Source organism: Cherax quadricarinatus, chromosome 30 (assembly GCF_038502225.1).
Source record: "Cherax quadricarinatus isolate ZL_2023a chromosome 30, ASM3850222v1, whole genome shotgun sequence".
NCBI classification, from domain to species: Eukaryota; Metazoa; Arthropoda; class Malacostraca; order Decapoda; family Parastacidae; genus Cherax; species Cherax quadricarinatus.
Window position 1 is genome coordinate 22,428,517 of NC_091321.1, and position 15,350 is coordinate 22,443,866.

At 38.2% G+C, this 15,350-nt stretch overlaps 1 protein-coding gene across 3 annotated transcripts in view; it reads left to right on the forward strand.

Moving 5' to 3' along the window:
- Positions 1–14,023, forward strand: part of Npc1a (Niemann-Pick type C-1a) — a 133,376-nt gene extending 119,353 nt beyond the window's left edge. For 2 of the 3 annotated variants that reach the window (XM_053782005.2, XM_053782006.2), the window contains exon 23: positions 12,144–12,479. In XM_053782005.2, the coding sequence (XP_053637980.2) occupies positions 12,144–12,340 (197 nt within the window). In that variant the 3' untranslated portion in view covers positions 12,341–12,479. Of the gene's footprint in view, positions 1–4,435; positions 4,584–12,143 lie in introns of all 3 variants that reach the window. The other variant, XM_053782007.2, reaches the window with a different exon arrangement.
- The last annotated feature ends 1,327 nt before the right edge of the window (positions 14,024–15,350 follow it).

Here is a 15,350-nt window from a genome sequence, read left to right on the forward strand (position 1 = left end):
TAGAATATTTACCATATTTCCCTAATAGGAAAATAGTGCAACAATGCTTGTAGTATGGGGCACATCTTTCTAGAAGCCTAGTGCACAATGAATTTGTTTTATAGGGTTAGACAGCTAGGGTTTCTTCTTAAGACATAATGCTAAAAGAACTCAATAAATATGAGAGAATTCATGGTTTAGCCATTAGTGTAAGGAGGTAAAACCCAGGACAAAAAGTGCAGAACAAGCTCAACAGCAGAGAACAGGGAAACTAGCCTTAGAGCTAGAAATTTGATTTTGGATGAGGAAGGCAGTAATTTTTTTTAAATGAATATCACTGTCAAGGCAAAGACAAATAACTTTATTTCATAGCCATATCAGGTGAAAAACCACACTGAGGAATGAGATGTTAAACTTAAGGAAGGCAAAGGACATTAAAAAATTTTTGTTATGCAGTGAGTTTAATATGAAACTCATATGCATGTACAAATGAGTAAGAGCCAGTATCAAAGTTAGAAGGGAGGATAAGCAGTGAAAATAAAAACAAACTGGAACACCAGATGAGGTGAAAATACTCAGTACAAAACCAAAGATATGAGTATCTGATTAAATATTGCCAAGAATTTTAAGAGCTGAAATACTGTGCACAACACTGGAACTGTGTGCACACAACACGAATTGTGTGCACACTGGAACTGTACTCGCCTAATTGTACTCGCAGGGGTCGAGACTCGGCTCCTGGCCCCGCCTCTTCACCGACCGCTACTAGGTCCTCTCTCCCCCTGCTCCATGAGCTTTATCATACCTCGTCTTTAAACTATGTATAGTTCCTGCCTCTACTACATTGCTTGCCAGACTATTCCACTTCCTAACTACTTCCTAATATCCCTTTGACTCATCTGAGTCTTCAGCTTCCAATTGTGACCCCTTGTTTCTGTGTCCCATCTCTGGAACATCCTGTCTCTGTCCACCTTGTCTGTTCCACGCAGTATTTTGTATGTCGTTATCATGTCTCCCCTGACCCTCCTGTCCTCCAGTGTTGTCAGACCGATTTCCCTTAACCTTTCTTCATAGGACATTCCCCTTAGCTCTGGATTATTATTATAATCAAAAAGAAGCGCTAAGCCACAAGGGCTATACAGCTTAGTTCTGGAACTAGCCTTGTTGCAAACATTTACACTTTCTCTAATTTCTTGACGTGTTTGACCAGGTGTGGGTTCCAAACTGGTGCTGCGTACTCCAGTATGGGCTTGACGTACACAGTGTATAAAGTCTTGAATGATTCCTTACTGAGGTACCGGAATGCTATTCTCAGGTTTGCCAAGCGCCCATATGCCGCAGCAGTAATCTGGTTAATGTGTGCTTCTGGCGATGTACTCGGTATTATACTCACTCCTAGGTCTTTCTCCTTGAGTGAGGTTTGCAGCCTTTGGCCACCTAGCCTATACTCTGCAGTCTTCTTTGCCCTCCTCCGATCTTCATGACTGCATTTGGCGGGGTTAAATTCTAGGAGCCAGTTTCTGGACCACACCCAGCCTGTCCAGGTGTGTCTGTAGGCCTGTCTGGTCCGTATCTGATTTAATTCTCCTCGTTAACTTCATGTCATCTGCAAACAGGGACACTTCTGTGTGCACAACACTGGAACTGCACGTGTGTGTGTGTGTGTGTGTGTGTGTGTGTGTGTGTGTGTGTGTGTGTGTGTGTGTGTGTGTGTGTGTGTGTGTGCGCGCGCGCGCACAGATCTTTAACAAACCACAAATGGAGTGGAAGAATGCCAGATGACTAGAAAGCATACATAATGACAGTAAAGAAAAAAAAAAGGCAGGAAGCCTTGAAACAGACATCATTGTGCCTAACAAGAGTAATGTTTGAACTGCAAGCAAAGACAAAAAGACATTTAACATTTTGAAAGTGCCAAATTCTTTACAGAACACTAGCATGGACTCTGAAATAAAACTTGTCTTACAGCTCGGAGTGAGAAACGTACTAAGAGGGGTTAGACAGTACAATATAGAGGATGGATGGACTATACATTACTAGACTAAAAATAATATCTTTATTTCTACAAGTACATGTACAACATATACAGACCTGGCTGACATCAATGACATACTACTGAGCATTTCGGGCAAATTAGGTCAGTTTTGTCCCAAGATGCGACCCACACCAGTCGACTAGCACCCAGGTACCCATTTTATACAGGTGTCTTAAGGAAACGCGTCCTAATGTTTTCCAACTGTACCGGGGATTTGATTGCCAGACCTCAGTATGTGAGCTGAGTGCGCTAGCGATCGAGCTAAGAAAGCATTTGATAGTGCTGCATACACTACATATCAGATTGGAGAAATGATTGAGCTGAAAGGAAGGGTAACAGTATGGATGCAGGGTGGACATAATTATATTACTGGCAGCCCATTCTTGAGCATGCAGTTCAATTGCCAAATCATTGCCTGTTAAAATCCTGTACTCTTGTAAATGTGGCTGGAGGAGTTGTCTTAAAACCTGGCCCTGCCTCTCGACTTGCTGCACCAGATTCACTCTCCCAGCCTTATGGGCCCTATCCTCCACCACTTCATCAAGTACCTGTTTCCTGCCTCTCAAACTGCCTGTCCCTGTCTGTCCTATCAATTTCTGAGTATTTTGTATGTTGTCACCCCTGGTCCTTCTGTCCTCTATTATTATTATTATTATTATAATCAAGGGGGAAGTGCTAAACCCGGAGGATTATACAGCGCCTGGGGGGGATGAAGGCATTCAGGCTTAATTCGGGGAACTGGAGCACAGATCCAATTCCCTAAATCAAGAGCCCCTCACCAACATCAAGGAACCTTCCTTGAGGGGTTCTGTCCTCTAGGGTTGTTAAATTAAGTTCCTTTATCCTTTCCTCATACCTGTTAGCTCTGGAACTAGTCTCACTGCATACTTCTGTATGTTCTCCAGTTTCTGAATAGACTTCCTCAGATGTGGGTTCCATACTGGTGTTCCATATAAGATGGGCCTGACATATGGTGTATAAAGTACCCTGAATGGCTTTTTGTTGAAATTCCTGAATGTCAGTTGGAATAGCCAGATGAGCATGGGCTATTTGGTTGATGCGAGCCTCTGGTGATGTGTTGATTGGGCTGGCAGACATTTGGTGAATAGTTTATGAAAGGCCATTGGTACAGCAGTGGAGTAGTAACTGGTTGATAGGTTAGAGTAAATGGGATTACATACAAACCATACCCCGGCCGGGATTGAACCCGCGGTTCAATCCCGGCCGGGGTATGGTTTTTTTGCAATCGTGTCATTACGATTTCGTGAGTCAGGATTACATACACCTATAAAATGCATATTTAACCACAAATGAGCAAATTGAAAATAAGCAGCCACAGTCAGCTTAGCAATGTGGTTCGAAAACCACTTGGGCAAACTAATTGTCAGTTTAATAGCATTGTTCAAAACACAAATAGAAACTTGAGAGGGTGCAGAGGAAAGCATAAAAACTGGCCCCTGTGCTGAGGATAATGAGATGCAAAGAAAGAAAATGAGAGAACTAGGCCTATGTTAGTGGAGCAGAGAGCATGAGGAAATATGATCACAACATATAACATTTTATGGGGCATAAGAATAAACATGGATAGTGAGTACCAAGGATGCAACAGAAACGAGCAGATACAATTGGGAATTACATCCAAAGGAGCCATAGGAGTATTGTGAAGTATTTCTTCATTGTAAAGGTAAATAAGTAGAATGAGCTGTGTAGCGACACAGTTGAAGCAACCTCCATACATGTGTTCAAAAAATAGATATGGTTTTTGCCATTTGGCCAAGAGGTGGGCCAAAGAACTACAGCTCACTCCTGCAAACTCAGATTGGTAATTACTTTATTCTCTTATCTTCTACACAGTACTGGCAAGTCCAGGTTTACTGGACAAGCATTCATATACAATAATGCATTTCACTTTTGCAGCCATTTAGTGTTTGTACAATGAAATTTGTCTCTGAACTTGTTTACAGAATCATTTAAAAAATTCTTCTCTTCTTGCAACAAACTGGCCATATTCCACCGAAGCAGGGTGGCCCAAAAAGAAAAACAAAAGTTTCACTTTTTAATTTTAGTAATGTATACAGAAGGGGTTACTAGCCCCTTGCTCCCATTTAAAAAAATTGTCCAACTTAATTTAATGTACTGTGCACACTCCTCAAATTTTCTTCTTAATCGTTCTTGTCTGATAAGGGAAGCAAATTTGAAGCGATAATTTATATATTTTTGGTTCTACAGATCAGCACATTTTGTATCAGTTTGCAAGACTTCTGAGTTACAAGGCAGAGAAGTCTTTTAGTATACATTTTAATTACTCAGTATATAAATGGGTATTTTTTCACTACAAGAGCCTCGAGCTTTTACTTATATTGATTTCATTAGCTGCACAAGAAGCTTTAAACTACATATTTGAGTGTCCCCCTACCTTAGGCTCGGCAGCCAATCGTGCGCGACGACAGAGGAAAGCAGAGAAGGAAATTGACCATCATGAGCAGGAACGTCGTTGGGTCAAGAAAGTGCCAGCAGGATTTTAGCTCCATACCCAGCAATGGCTTATTTATCTTATCCCTGAACTGGAGTAAGAAAATGTGGATAGTGATCATTGTTTTTGCCTGGGTAACCACTGCAAGGCAATGCCTCGGGATCAGTAGCGCACTCACACTCAGGAAGCTTTTCTTGGGTGCAAGATGTATTGTATAACATCCATTAGAAGTCTCAGACATCACTTGACATTCTGGTGCTTGAAGTATTTTAGAATAAAGGTTGCTTATTCACGTTATTATACAGTTGGTCCCTGACTTACAATGTTCCAACTTAGAATCTTGTCACCTTAGAACATTAATTGTTTAATAAACACTGATTAACACTTAAGATCAATACTTTGTGTATGCTCATTTTATGGTGAAAGTTTGGTCAAGAACTATAAGTTTAGGACTTGCCACAGCATTTTCTTAAGGTTGGATTGTAAATATTATTTTCTATTTTACCAAATGTATTTTTTTATTATTATAATCAAAAAGAAGAGCTAAGCCAACCAAATGTATTGATACTCTTGTCTTTTCTGTTAATGTGTACAGAAGATGTTTTTTTTTTTTGGTAGAAATTGGTAATGAACTAGATTAAATAATTACACTGCTCTATTCAGCTGTGGTATCTGATGCTGTTGCCTATATACTTGACACTTCAGTGGGCGAGACGTTTCATAGAGGGAACTTTGCTCATTCATGCCACACCCTCCCAAATGCAATTATTCCTATAATTACCCTCCACACTACCCAAGCACCTATTGTGCTTACCCTAACAGTGAGGGAGTGGCGAGTATATATAAAGAATTTTTAATTTTTTGTGGGAAGGGTTGGAGTGAATGGACAGTAAGAAAAAAATCAGGAGATAATCCAGCTGCTGTGCACCCCTACATATCTGTACTATAGCTTTGTTCTGTTTAATTAACATGCATACATTAGTTAATATTGGATAAACATTCTTAGTTAAAAATAACGAAATGAGACTGAGTATTAAGACTGAAATGCGTCTCCTATTATAATGGGGTATATGAGACTGAGTATTAAGACTCGGAAATGCATCTCCTATTATTTTATTATTTTATTTTTTATTATCACACTGGCCGATTCCCACCAAGGCAGGGTGGCCCGAAAAAGAAAAACTTTCACCATCATTCACTCCATCACTGTCTTGCCAGAAGGGTGCTTTACACTACAGTTTTTAAACTGCAACATTAACACCCCTCCTTCAGAGTGCAGGCACTGTACTTCCCATCTCCAGGACTCAAGTCCGGCCTGCCGGTTTCCCTGAATCCCTTCATAAATGTTACTTTGCTCACACTCCAACAGCACGTCAAGTATTAAAAACCATTTGTCTCCATTCACTCCTATCAAACACGCTCACACATGCCTGCTGGAAGTCCAAGCCCCTCGCACACAAAACCTCCTTTACCCCCTCCCTCCAACCCTTCCTAGGCCGACCCCTACCCCGCCTTCCTTCCACTACAGACTGATACACTCTTGAAGTCATTCTGTTTCGCTCCATTCTCTCTACATGTCCGAACCACCTCAACAACCCTTCCTCAGCCCTCTGGACAACAGTTTTGGTAATCCCACACCTCCTCCTAACTTCCAAACTACGAATTCTCTGCATTATATTCACACCACACATTGCCCTCAGACACGACATCTCCACTGCCTCCAGCCTTCTCCTCGCTGCAACATTCATCACCCACGCTTCACACCCATATAAGAGCGTTGGTAAAACTATACTCTCATACATTCCCCTCTTTGCCTCCAAGGACAAAGTTCTTTGTCTCCACAGACTCCTAAGTGCACCACTCACTCTTTTTCCCTCATCAATTCTATGATTCACCTCATCTTTCATAGACCCATCCGCTGACACGTCCACTCCCAAATATCTGAATACGTTCACCTCCTCCATACTCTCTCCCTCCAATCTGATATTCAATCTTTCATCACCTAATCTTTTTGTTATCCTCATAACCTTACTCTTTCCTGTATTCACCTTTAATTTTCTTCTTTTGCACACCCTACCAAATTCATCCACCAATCTCTGCAACTTCTCTTCAGAATCTCCCAAGAGCACAGTGTCATCAGCAAAGAGCAGCTGTGACAACTCCCACTTTGTGTGTGATTCTTTATCTTTTAACTCCACGCCTCTTGCCAAGACCCTCGCATTTACTTCTCTTACAACCCCATCTATAAATATATTAAACAACCACGGTGACATCACACATCCTTGTCTAAGGCCTACTTTTACTGGGAAAAAATTTCCCTCTTTCCTACATACTCTAACTTGAGCCTCACTATCCTCGTAAAAACTCTTCACTGCTTTCAGTAACCTACCTCCTACACCATACACTTGCAACATCTGCCACATTGCCCCCCTATCCACCCTGTCATACGCCTTTTCCAAATCCATAAATGCCACAAAGACCTCTTTAGCCTTATCTAAATACTGTTCACTTATATGTTTCACTGTAAACACCTGGTCCACACACCCCCTACCTTTCCTAAAGCCTCCTTGTTCATCTGCTATCCTATTCTCCGTCTTACTCTTAATTCTTTCAATTATAACTCTACCATACACTTTACCAGGTACACTCAACAGACTTATCCCCCTATAATTTTTGCACTCTCTTTTATCCCCTTTGCCTTTATACAAAGGAACTATGCATGCTCTCTGCCAATCCCTAGGTACCTTACCCTCTTCCATACATTTATTAAATAATTGCACCAACCACTCCAAAACTATATCCCCACCTGCTTTTAACATTTCTATCTTTATCCCATCAATTCCGGCTGCCTTGCCCCCTTTCATTTTACCTACTGCCTCACGAACTTCCCCCACACTCACAACTGGCTCTTCCTCACTCCTACAAGATGTTATTCCTCCTTGCCCTATACACGAAATCACAGCTTCCCTATCTTCATCAACATTTAACAATTCCTCAAAATATTCCCTCCATCTTCCCAATACCTCTAACTCTCCATTTAATAACTCTCCTCTCCTATTTTTAACTGACAAATCCATTTGTTCTCTAGGCTTTCTTAACTTGTTAATCTCACTCCAAAACTTTTTCTTATTTTCAACAAAATTTGTTGATAACATCTCACCCACTCTCTCATTTGCTCTCTTTTTACATTGCTTCACCACTCTCTTAACTTCTCTCTTTTTCTCCATATACTCTTCCCTCCTTGCATCACTTCTACTTTGTAAAAACTTCTCATATGCTAACTTTTTCTCCCTTACTACTCTCTTTACATCATCATTCCACCAATCGCTCCTCTTCCCTCCTGCACCCACTTTCCTGTAACCACAAACTTCTGCTGAACACTCTAACACTACATTTTTAAACCTACCCCATACCTCTTCGACCCCATTGCCTATGCTCTCATTAGCCCATCTATCCTCCAATAGCTGTTTATATCTTACCCTAACTGCCTCCTCTTTTAGTTTATAAACCTTCACCTCTCTCTTCCCTGATGCTTCTATTCTCCTTGTATCCCATCTACCTTTTACTCTCAGTGTAGCTACAACTAGAAAGTGATCTGATATATCTGTGGCCCCTCTATAAACATGTACATCCTGAAGTCTACTCAACAGTCTTTTATCTACCAATACATAATCCAACAAACTACTGTCATTTCGCCCTACATCATATCGTGTATACTTATTTATCCTCTTTTTCTTAAAATATGTATTACCTATAACTAAACCCCTTTCTATACAAAGTTCAATCAAAGGGCTCCCATTATCATTTACACCTGGCACCCCAAACTTACCTACCACACCCTCTCTAAAAGTTTCTCCTACTTTAGCATTCAAGTCCCCTACCACAATTACTCTCTCACTTGGTTCAAAGGCTCCTATACATTCACTTAACATCTCCCAAAATCTCTCTCTCTCCTCTGCATTCCTCTCTTCTCCAGGTGCATACACGCTTATTATGACCCACTTCTCGCATCCAACCTTTACTTTAATCCACATAATTCTTGAATTTACACATTCATATTCTCTTTTCTCCTTCCATAACTGATCATTTAACATTACTGCTACCCCTTCCTTTGCTCTAACTCTCTCAGATACTCCAGATTTAATCCCATTTATTTCCCCCCACTGAAACTCTCCTACCCCCTTCAGCTTTGTTTCGCTTAGGGCCAGGACATCCAACTTCTTTTCATTCATAACATCAGCAATCATCTGTTTCTTGTCATCCGCACTACATCCACGCACATTTAAGCAACCCAGTTTTATAAAGTTTTTCTTCTTCTCTTTTTTAGTAATTGTATACAGGAGAAGGGGTTACTAGCCCATTGCTCCCGGCATTTTAGTCGCCTCATACGACACGCATGGCTTACGGAGGAAAGATTCTTTTCCACTTCCCCATGGACAATAGAAGAAATAAAAAAGAACAAGAGCTATTTAGAAAAAGGAGGAAAACCTAGATGTATGTATATATATATATGCATGTGCGTGTCTGTGAAGTGTGACCAAAGTGTAAGTAGGAGTAGCAAGATATCCCAAACACTTCAAATTTTCAGGAACACATTAATGTTGTAAGTGGGGGATCTACTGTATTTGACTTTCAGATGAATTATTTTAACGAGGACCAAAAGAATAACAATGATTCTTTCAATGAATTCTTGGTTGTCTATTCTCTAATAATACATGTTATTCTTTTGGCATTGCTTTTTTTTTCTCTCTCTTATCCACACTCTTCACATATAATTGTTTCTCATTTAATTTGAATGATGTGTAACTGGACATGGTGGAAGGGAGAGGGAGGAAAGGAAGTAAAGATGAGGGGGCTAAAGAAAAGGAGGAATGTGGGAACAAAAAAGGCTGAGAATGGTATGCATGTTCACTATGGGAAATGGGTATGAGCAGGACTGTGAAAGCAGTTGGATAGGAAGATGTATGTATATTACTGACAACTTGCTTATGTGACAGATCAGATACAAATTTTAGTCTATAAAATGGGTATAGTGTATAATGTTAATACTTACTGATGTGGATTCTTTTAAATTATGATAGCCTTGCATTCTATGAAAGATGAAAATAAGGCAATTTGTAGTATAGACATTTATATTGCTGAACTTGGCATTGGGTTGTAGTTTTTTTAGTGACATTAAGCTTTGAAAAACGCTTACCCATCTCGTATATGCAGTAGTAATATGTAAAAACTATTTGGTTGTGTTAAAAGATTGGAATGGGATATTGATAATGTTTGTTGGGTGAAAGGAGTGTGTGAAGATATGAAGAGTAGGAGTGTGTGACCCATCAACAAGCATACCCAAGCTTGTTAGATCAGAGTTAGAAGAGGCTAATGATCTTTGAAATTTGACACACTAGAATATTAGCTAAGAAATGTTTTTATACAGATTCTGAGAAAGTGCCTGCCTGAAATGTAGTTATAAAGGTTAGGATGTACAGTGCAGTGGATTGGAAATTTTACAGTTTGGTGGGTTAATATTGGATTAGAATGTATGATGGTGAGCTTTTGTTGTAAATTTTTTGCAAAATGGCTGAGTTCAATGAGGTTAATGACCACGATAACAATTAGTGTGATAACGAGAAAAATAAAATAGTGATGTAGGTAGATAAGTTAACATTAATTTCATAGGTGATATGTAACAAATGAAAGGAAGATTTTGAAGAACTGATGACAGAGAATCGAGAATTAAAACATTGATATGGAGGGGTAGATAAGATGATAGGGATTTTTAAACATGTTAGGCTTAACTTTGTTTAATCATATTTAGATGTATGGCTGTGTATAGCATTATGGTTGCCTAGAGAGCTAATATTTCTACTTGTCAGTCTAAAGTACCTATCTCAGCATCTGGCATGTTACAGTCTTACTTTATTTTTCTGTCTCGTTATATTGCTATTATTTTTCTTTTTTATATATGATTCATCTTGCATTCTTTTTAGGAATTACCACTGTTGAAGCCAATAGTTCTTGCTCCTGTACTCTTGTGAAGTTTGGATGAAGTGCACTATTTGTTATTGTATGTTCTCTTTAGCCTTATTCTCTTAAAAGCCTTCCAAAATGTCCTGTTGAGCACATGCTTCCTGTAAACCCTTTTCCTCAGGCTTTTGTCATACATTTTGAACTTAAAAGCAATTAAATACAATGCCTCCTATTATTATTATTATAATCAAGGGGGAAGCGCTAAACCCGGAGGATTATACAGCGCCTGAGCAGTGCTTCCTAGTTTTATGGCCCCTTGACACACGAAAAAGTTAATTAAGCTGCTGATGGAGGTTTCAGTGGATAGCAGCTTCTGGTAGAGGCATTAAAAATAGTAGAGATAGGCATGTGCTTATTGTATGGATAATTTAAACTAGCAGTTTTGATATTGCACAAATTTTGACTTTTTTTTTTTTTTAATAGAAGGCTAGGTAATTTAGGTTTTTTGTGAAGACCAGGTGATGTACTACAGTGTGAGCAATGATTGTGTGTAAGACTGAAGAAACAAAGCACATTTATAAAAAAAAAAAAAAAATTCAAACATACATTACCATATATGTAGCTAAGCATTTGAGACATGAGGTTTCACAAGACTGGTGTTGTAAAGGTTATATTTTTCTCACTTTCGTTTATTAATCTTTATTGTATTGGCAAAATGCATGTGGACTTACTGGCATTATGCATAATTAAAGTTGGTGTTTATTGATCCGAGTGTTTTTGAAGACTCGGAAACACACAATTCTCAAACTTCTGCTGGCATATGTGCTGATAACCCATTACCACATCTATAGTATTGAATATGTAGTGACTTGCATTGTAAATTACTAACACTGATTTACTTCTTTAGGAACTTGAAAGAAGTATTTTGGGGTTTTGGTTTTTCAGTAAACAAACCACAATAAACAAAAAATTGTAAATTAAATTTGTATGTAAAAATTATAGCAGTGAAATGTGGTAAATTTCACCTATGTAAAAGGTTGGAACCCTTGTTTCTTTCCCAGTTTTTTGTTACTTGATTTGTGGTTGGTTTATTGAAGTAATGGGAATGTATTCAGTAAGTTGAGTTGTAGACTATAATACACTGATGCATAACTAGAGATAAGCAATTTGCCTGTATGGGTATTGAAAGAAAATCTGGCAGTCCATAGATAGATGGGTTTAAATTTACCTTTCATATTGGCCTATATGTATGTTTAAATTAAGAATATTGATGGAGTACAGATTTTCTTTACATACTGTGGGATTAAAGGTGATTAGTACATACCAACTGAAAAATGCAAATAGTTTTGACATGTTAAGTAATAAAATTGTGAAATTTATACACAAGGTTCATATATGTACAGTATGTCAATATGGAGATTATTTAACAGAATTTATTGTTTGTTAAATATTACTGCATTGAAATATTTCAGTACTGTTTGTTTTTATAGAGGCATTTTGTGAATGACCATGAGTTTAACTTTTGGGCAAGTATGTGCTCATACCATGTTCTTTAAGGCACTAGTCAGTACTGAAGTTTTCTCTGTGAAGACTTTTGCAGTGCTGTATGACCCTTATGTTTTTAATTTACTGCTACTACTACTAATATAAAATTTGTTTAATGTTAAATATTAAATTTTTATTTTCATAATGCAGGACCAAGGTCGAACAGGTGCTGTATACAGAAGAGGCAATGGAGTCGTATTGCTGAGAGTTTCCACGGCTCCATGTCTATGAATGATGAAGTGCCTGATCTTCCACAGCCCATCAATGTTTCAGTTGATGACACTCGTATTATACAGCCCAATAATCATTCCAGCTATGGGGGTACAGACAATGTGGCATATGCATGATTGTTTTACTGTACATAAATTTTAGTTAGTGTAAATACTGCTAGTACACATTGTTATAGGTGAAGCATCATTTTGTATAAATAGTTTATACTGGATCTGACACATTTCATTAATTTTTAATGATCTTGGTGGATAAGGGGCTGTTGAAAGAGAAGCATTTTATACGTATTAGTTTGGAAAGAAAGATTTTGTAAGAGAATGTATTTATTTGGTGATTTTACTCTGTGGTTTGAAAAAGTTATTCATTATTGAAATTAGACTGCAAATGTTGATAGTAACTCAAATCCATATTGTATGAAATCGTTTCGATAATTACTTTTATGTATAAAGACAAAAGTCATTGTTAAATATGTTAATCTGATATTGTAACAGTCACTCAAGTGTTCAATGTTTATTAGTTTACAATTGTACTAAAATAACTGAAACAAGTCACACAGTTGCATAATATTTTCAAAGAAGCAGGAGGCTTAACTCTAATTAGAAAAAACTAAAACCGAGCATTGAAAATATTTTTCTTAGATATTGAGGCTGGAGAAGTGGCCAAAGGAGTAGCAGAACAATTACTGACAGCACTTGCACATTACTACCTATAGGTGGTGTTGGCACTGTTGTGGCATCCACCAGACACGGGTGTGCACATGATAAAGTTCTCAGTCTGTGGATAACATAAGATTTAGTTGTTAAAAGGCTCACAATTTCTTAAAATTTGTGCTGATGGTTTCATCATCCCTAAGTTGCTTTTGCCACTTGAAAATGAGTGGCACATGACTTTTTTCATCTATTCCTACCATTTAAATTGTTGCATTTGTGTTGCACACAATTTTGCTGGACCACTTTTAATGCTTGGTCTATTCCAACTTTGTCATCAGTGTGCAATGACTGTGATGATATTTTGATGTACCTATTTTTTGAGAATCTCGCATGTTAGTTAACTATGTGGATTGTTGTAGATTGTTTTTTTTCTTTGCCCTCTCATATAGTCATGATCATATACTGTATGTTTTTTGAAAGTAACTGTGTGTATGTACACTGTACTATGTTGGGTTAAGGTAAAACTTCAAAGATTGCTCATTCATTACCAAGATAAAGGCAAATACTAATCATATTTATAAAATTACTCTTGCAGTTATTACAATTTGAAATTGACACTTTACAGCTGTTTATCTAAATTTCTTAGAGCTGCTTTAAGTTAATGTAGGTGTTGACTTTTGAGAGTTTGAAAATTAGGTAACAAGCATTTTATATGTACCATTGTGATGGTTTCAGCACATAATACAGTACTGCTTTAACATGTTAAGGGCATTCACAGTTTGTATTTGTTGTGATAGTTCAGTATTACTGCTGCTGCTTCAAACAAGATTTTCCATAGTCTTGTAACTTTTAGTAAACTAAACTAATAATATAATCAAATTAAGCCTAAAACTGTAGTAAACTAGTATGAGCAACCAAAGATTGATGAATGTTTTGTTTCATATTGCTTGTTTAGTAGTAATCACAAGAACTGGCCATGCTGAAAGAACTTAACAAGAAAATTAGAGGGTGTTTAAAACTAAAATGAGACAAGGACAGAGGAATGATGAGGAAAGTGCTTGAAAGGTACTTGCCTGTGTGGTTGTAGGGGAGGGTCTGACCCTACCAGTAAATCTTTGTATAAACTGAGTAAAGCAGAATATTTAATTATTATTGGTATATTCATGATCTTTTAGATCTAGATGTCGTCAGAATTTTTTTGTCGTGAATTTATTTTGCCTTGTGTGCTTGTGTTCACCCTACTTTTGCTCTAATTTCAACATTCCTTTGCCATACATTTCTAGCCATCTACAGTTTCACTGAGCTGTACAGGTCCTCTGCCTCAGAATTAAAGCTACTCTGAATTGCTACTGTTTGATCATGGCACCTTAAACCTCATCTTCCTACCAGACATGAGGACACTACAAATTTTGCTGTAATTTTACTTTAGTTTCTGGTGGAAGGACGAGGTTTAAGGCGCCATGATCATTAGTGGCGACACAGAATAGCATTTATTCACAGTCAGAGAAACTGTAAAGCTTAACTTCTGAAATTGTACATGGCAGTTTCTACAGGTATCAGTTAGTTTCTTAGCCATATACTCCTCTCATGCCCATGCTGCTAAGATGCTTAACATTGAGATCAGTTGTTGTTAATATGCACTCTACTTGGTATGGTAATGCATTCACACAACACTGTAAATTCAGGGAATATTGGAGACTAAACCCCTTCTTTCTCATCCTAGGGAAATTCAGATTATTCATATTGCTCTTGTCCACTTTCTAACCTTAGTAGGTTTAGTGTTTCTTATTTATTATAATCTTCCCCACTTCCATGTGCAAAAGCTCAATTACCTACCATAACCTCATGCTGCCTCTTTTTTAACCACTTCCATTCTCATTCCAGTTCATCTCTTAATTGTCTATCAGCAGGCACACACTCCATTTCCAGCATCCCCTCCACTTAACACAATTATTTGACCACCTTGCTAAAAGTCCCACCTTTGATGCAGACTCCCTTGTGACTTTTTAACAAAATAAACTTGCTGCAACAACTTTATATTTTATTTTAGTAACCCACTACCCCTGCTAACCTTAGTCCTTGCGCATGCACACACATGTGCATACTCCCTCGTTTCTGATATCTACATGTTCCGCACCCCTCAAGGAAGGCTCCTTGACGCTGGTGAGGGGCTCTTGATCTAGGGAATTGGATCTGTGCTCCAGTTCCCTGAATTAAGCCTGAATGCCTTCCATCCCCCCATAGGCACTGTATAATCCTACGGGTTTAGTGCTTCCCCCTTGATTATAATAATAATACATGTTCCGCAGCGCTGTATAGCCCTTGTGGCTTAGTGCTTCTTTTTGATTATAATAATAATAATAATAATAATCTACATGTTCCTTGTTTTGCACATCCCACCCTCCAGCGTTATAAGACCTTCTCGGGTTTAGTGCTTAATCTTATTACAGTTGTTTAACACTGTTTTGTCTTGTACGTT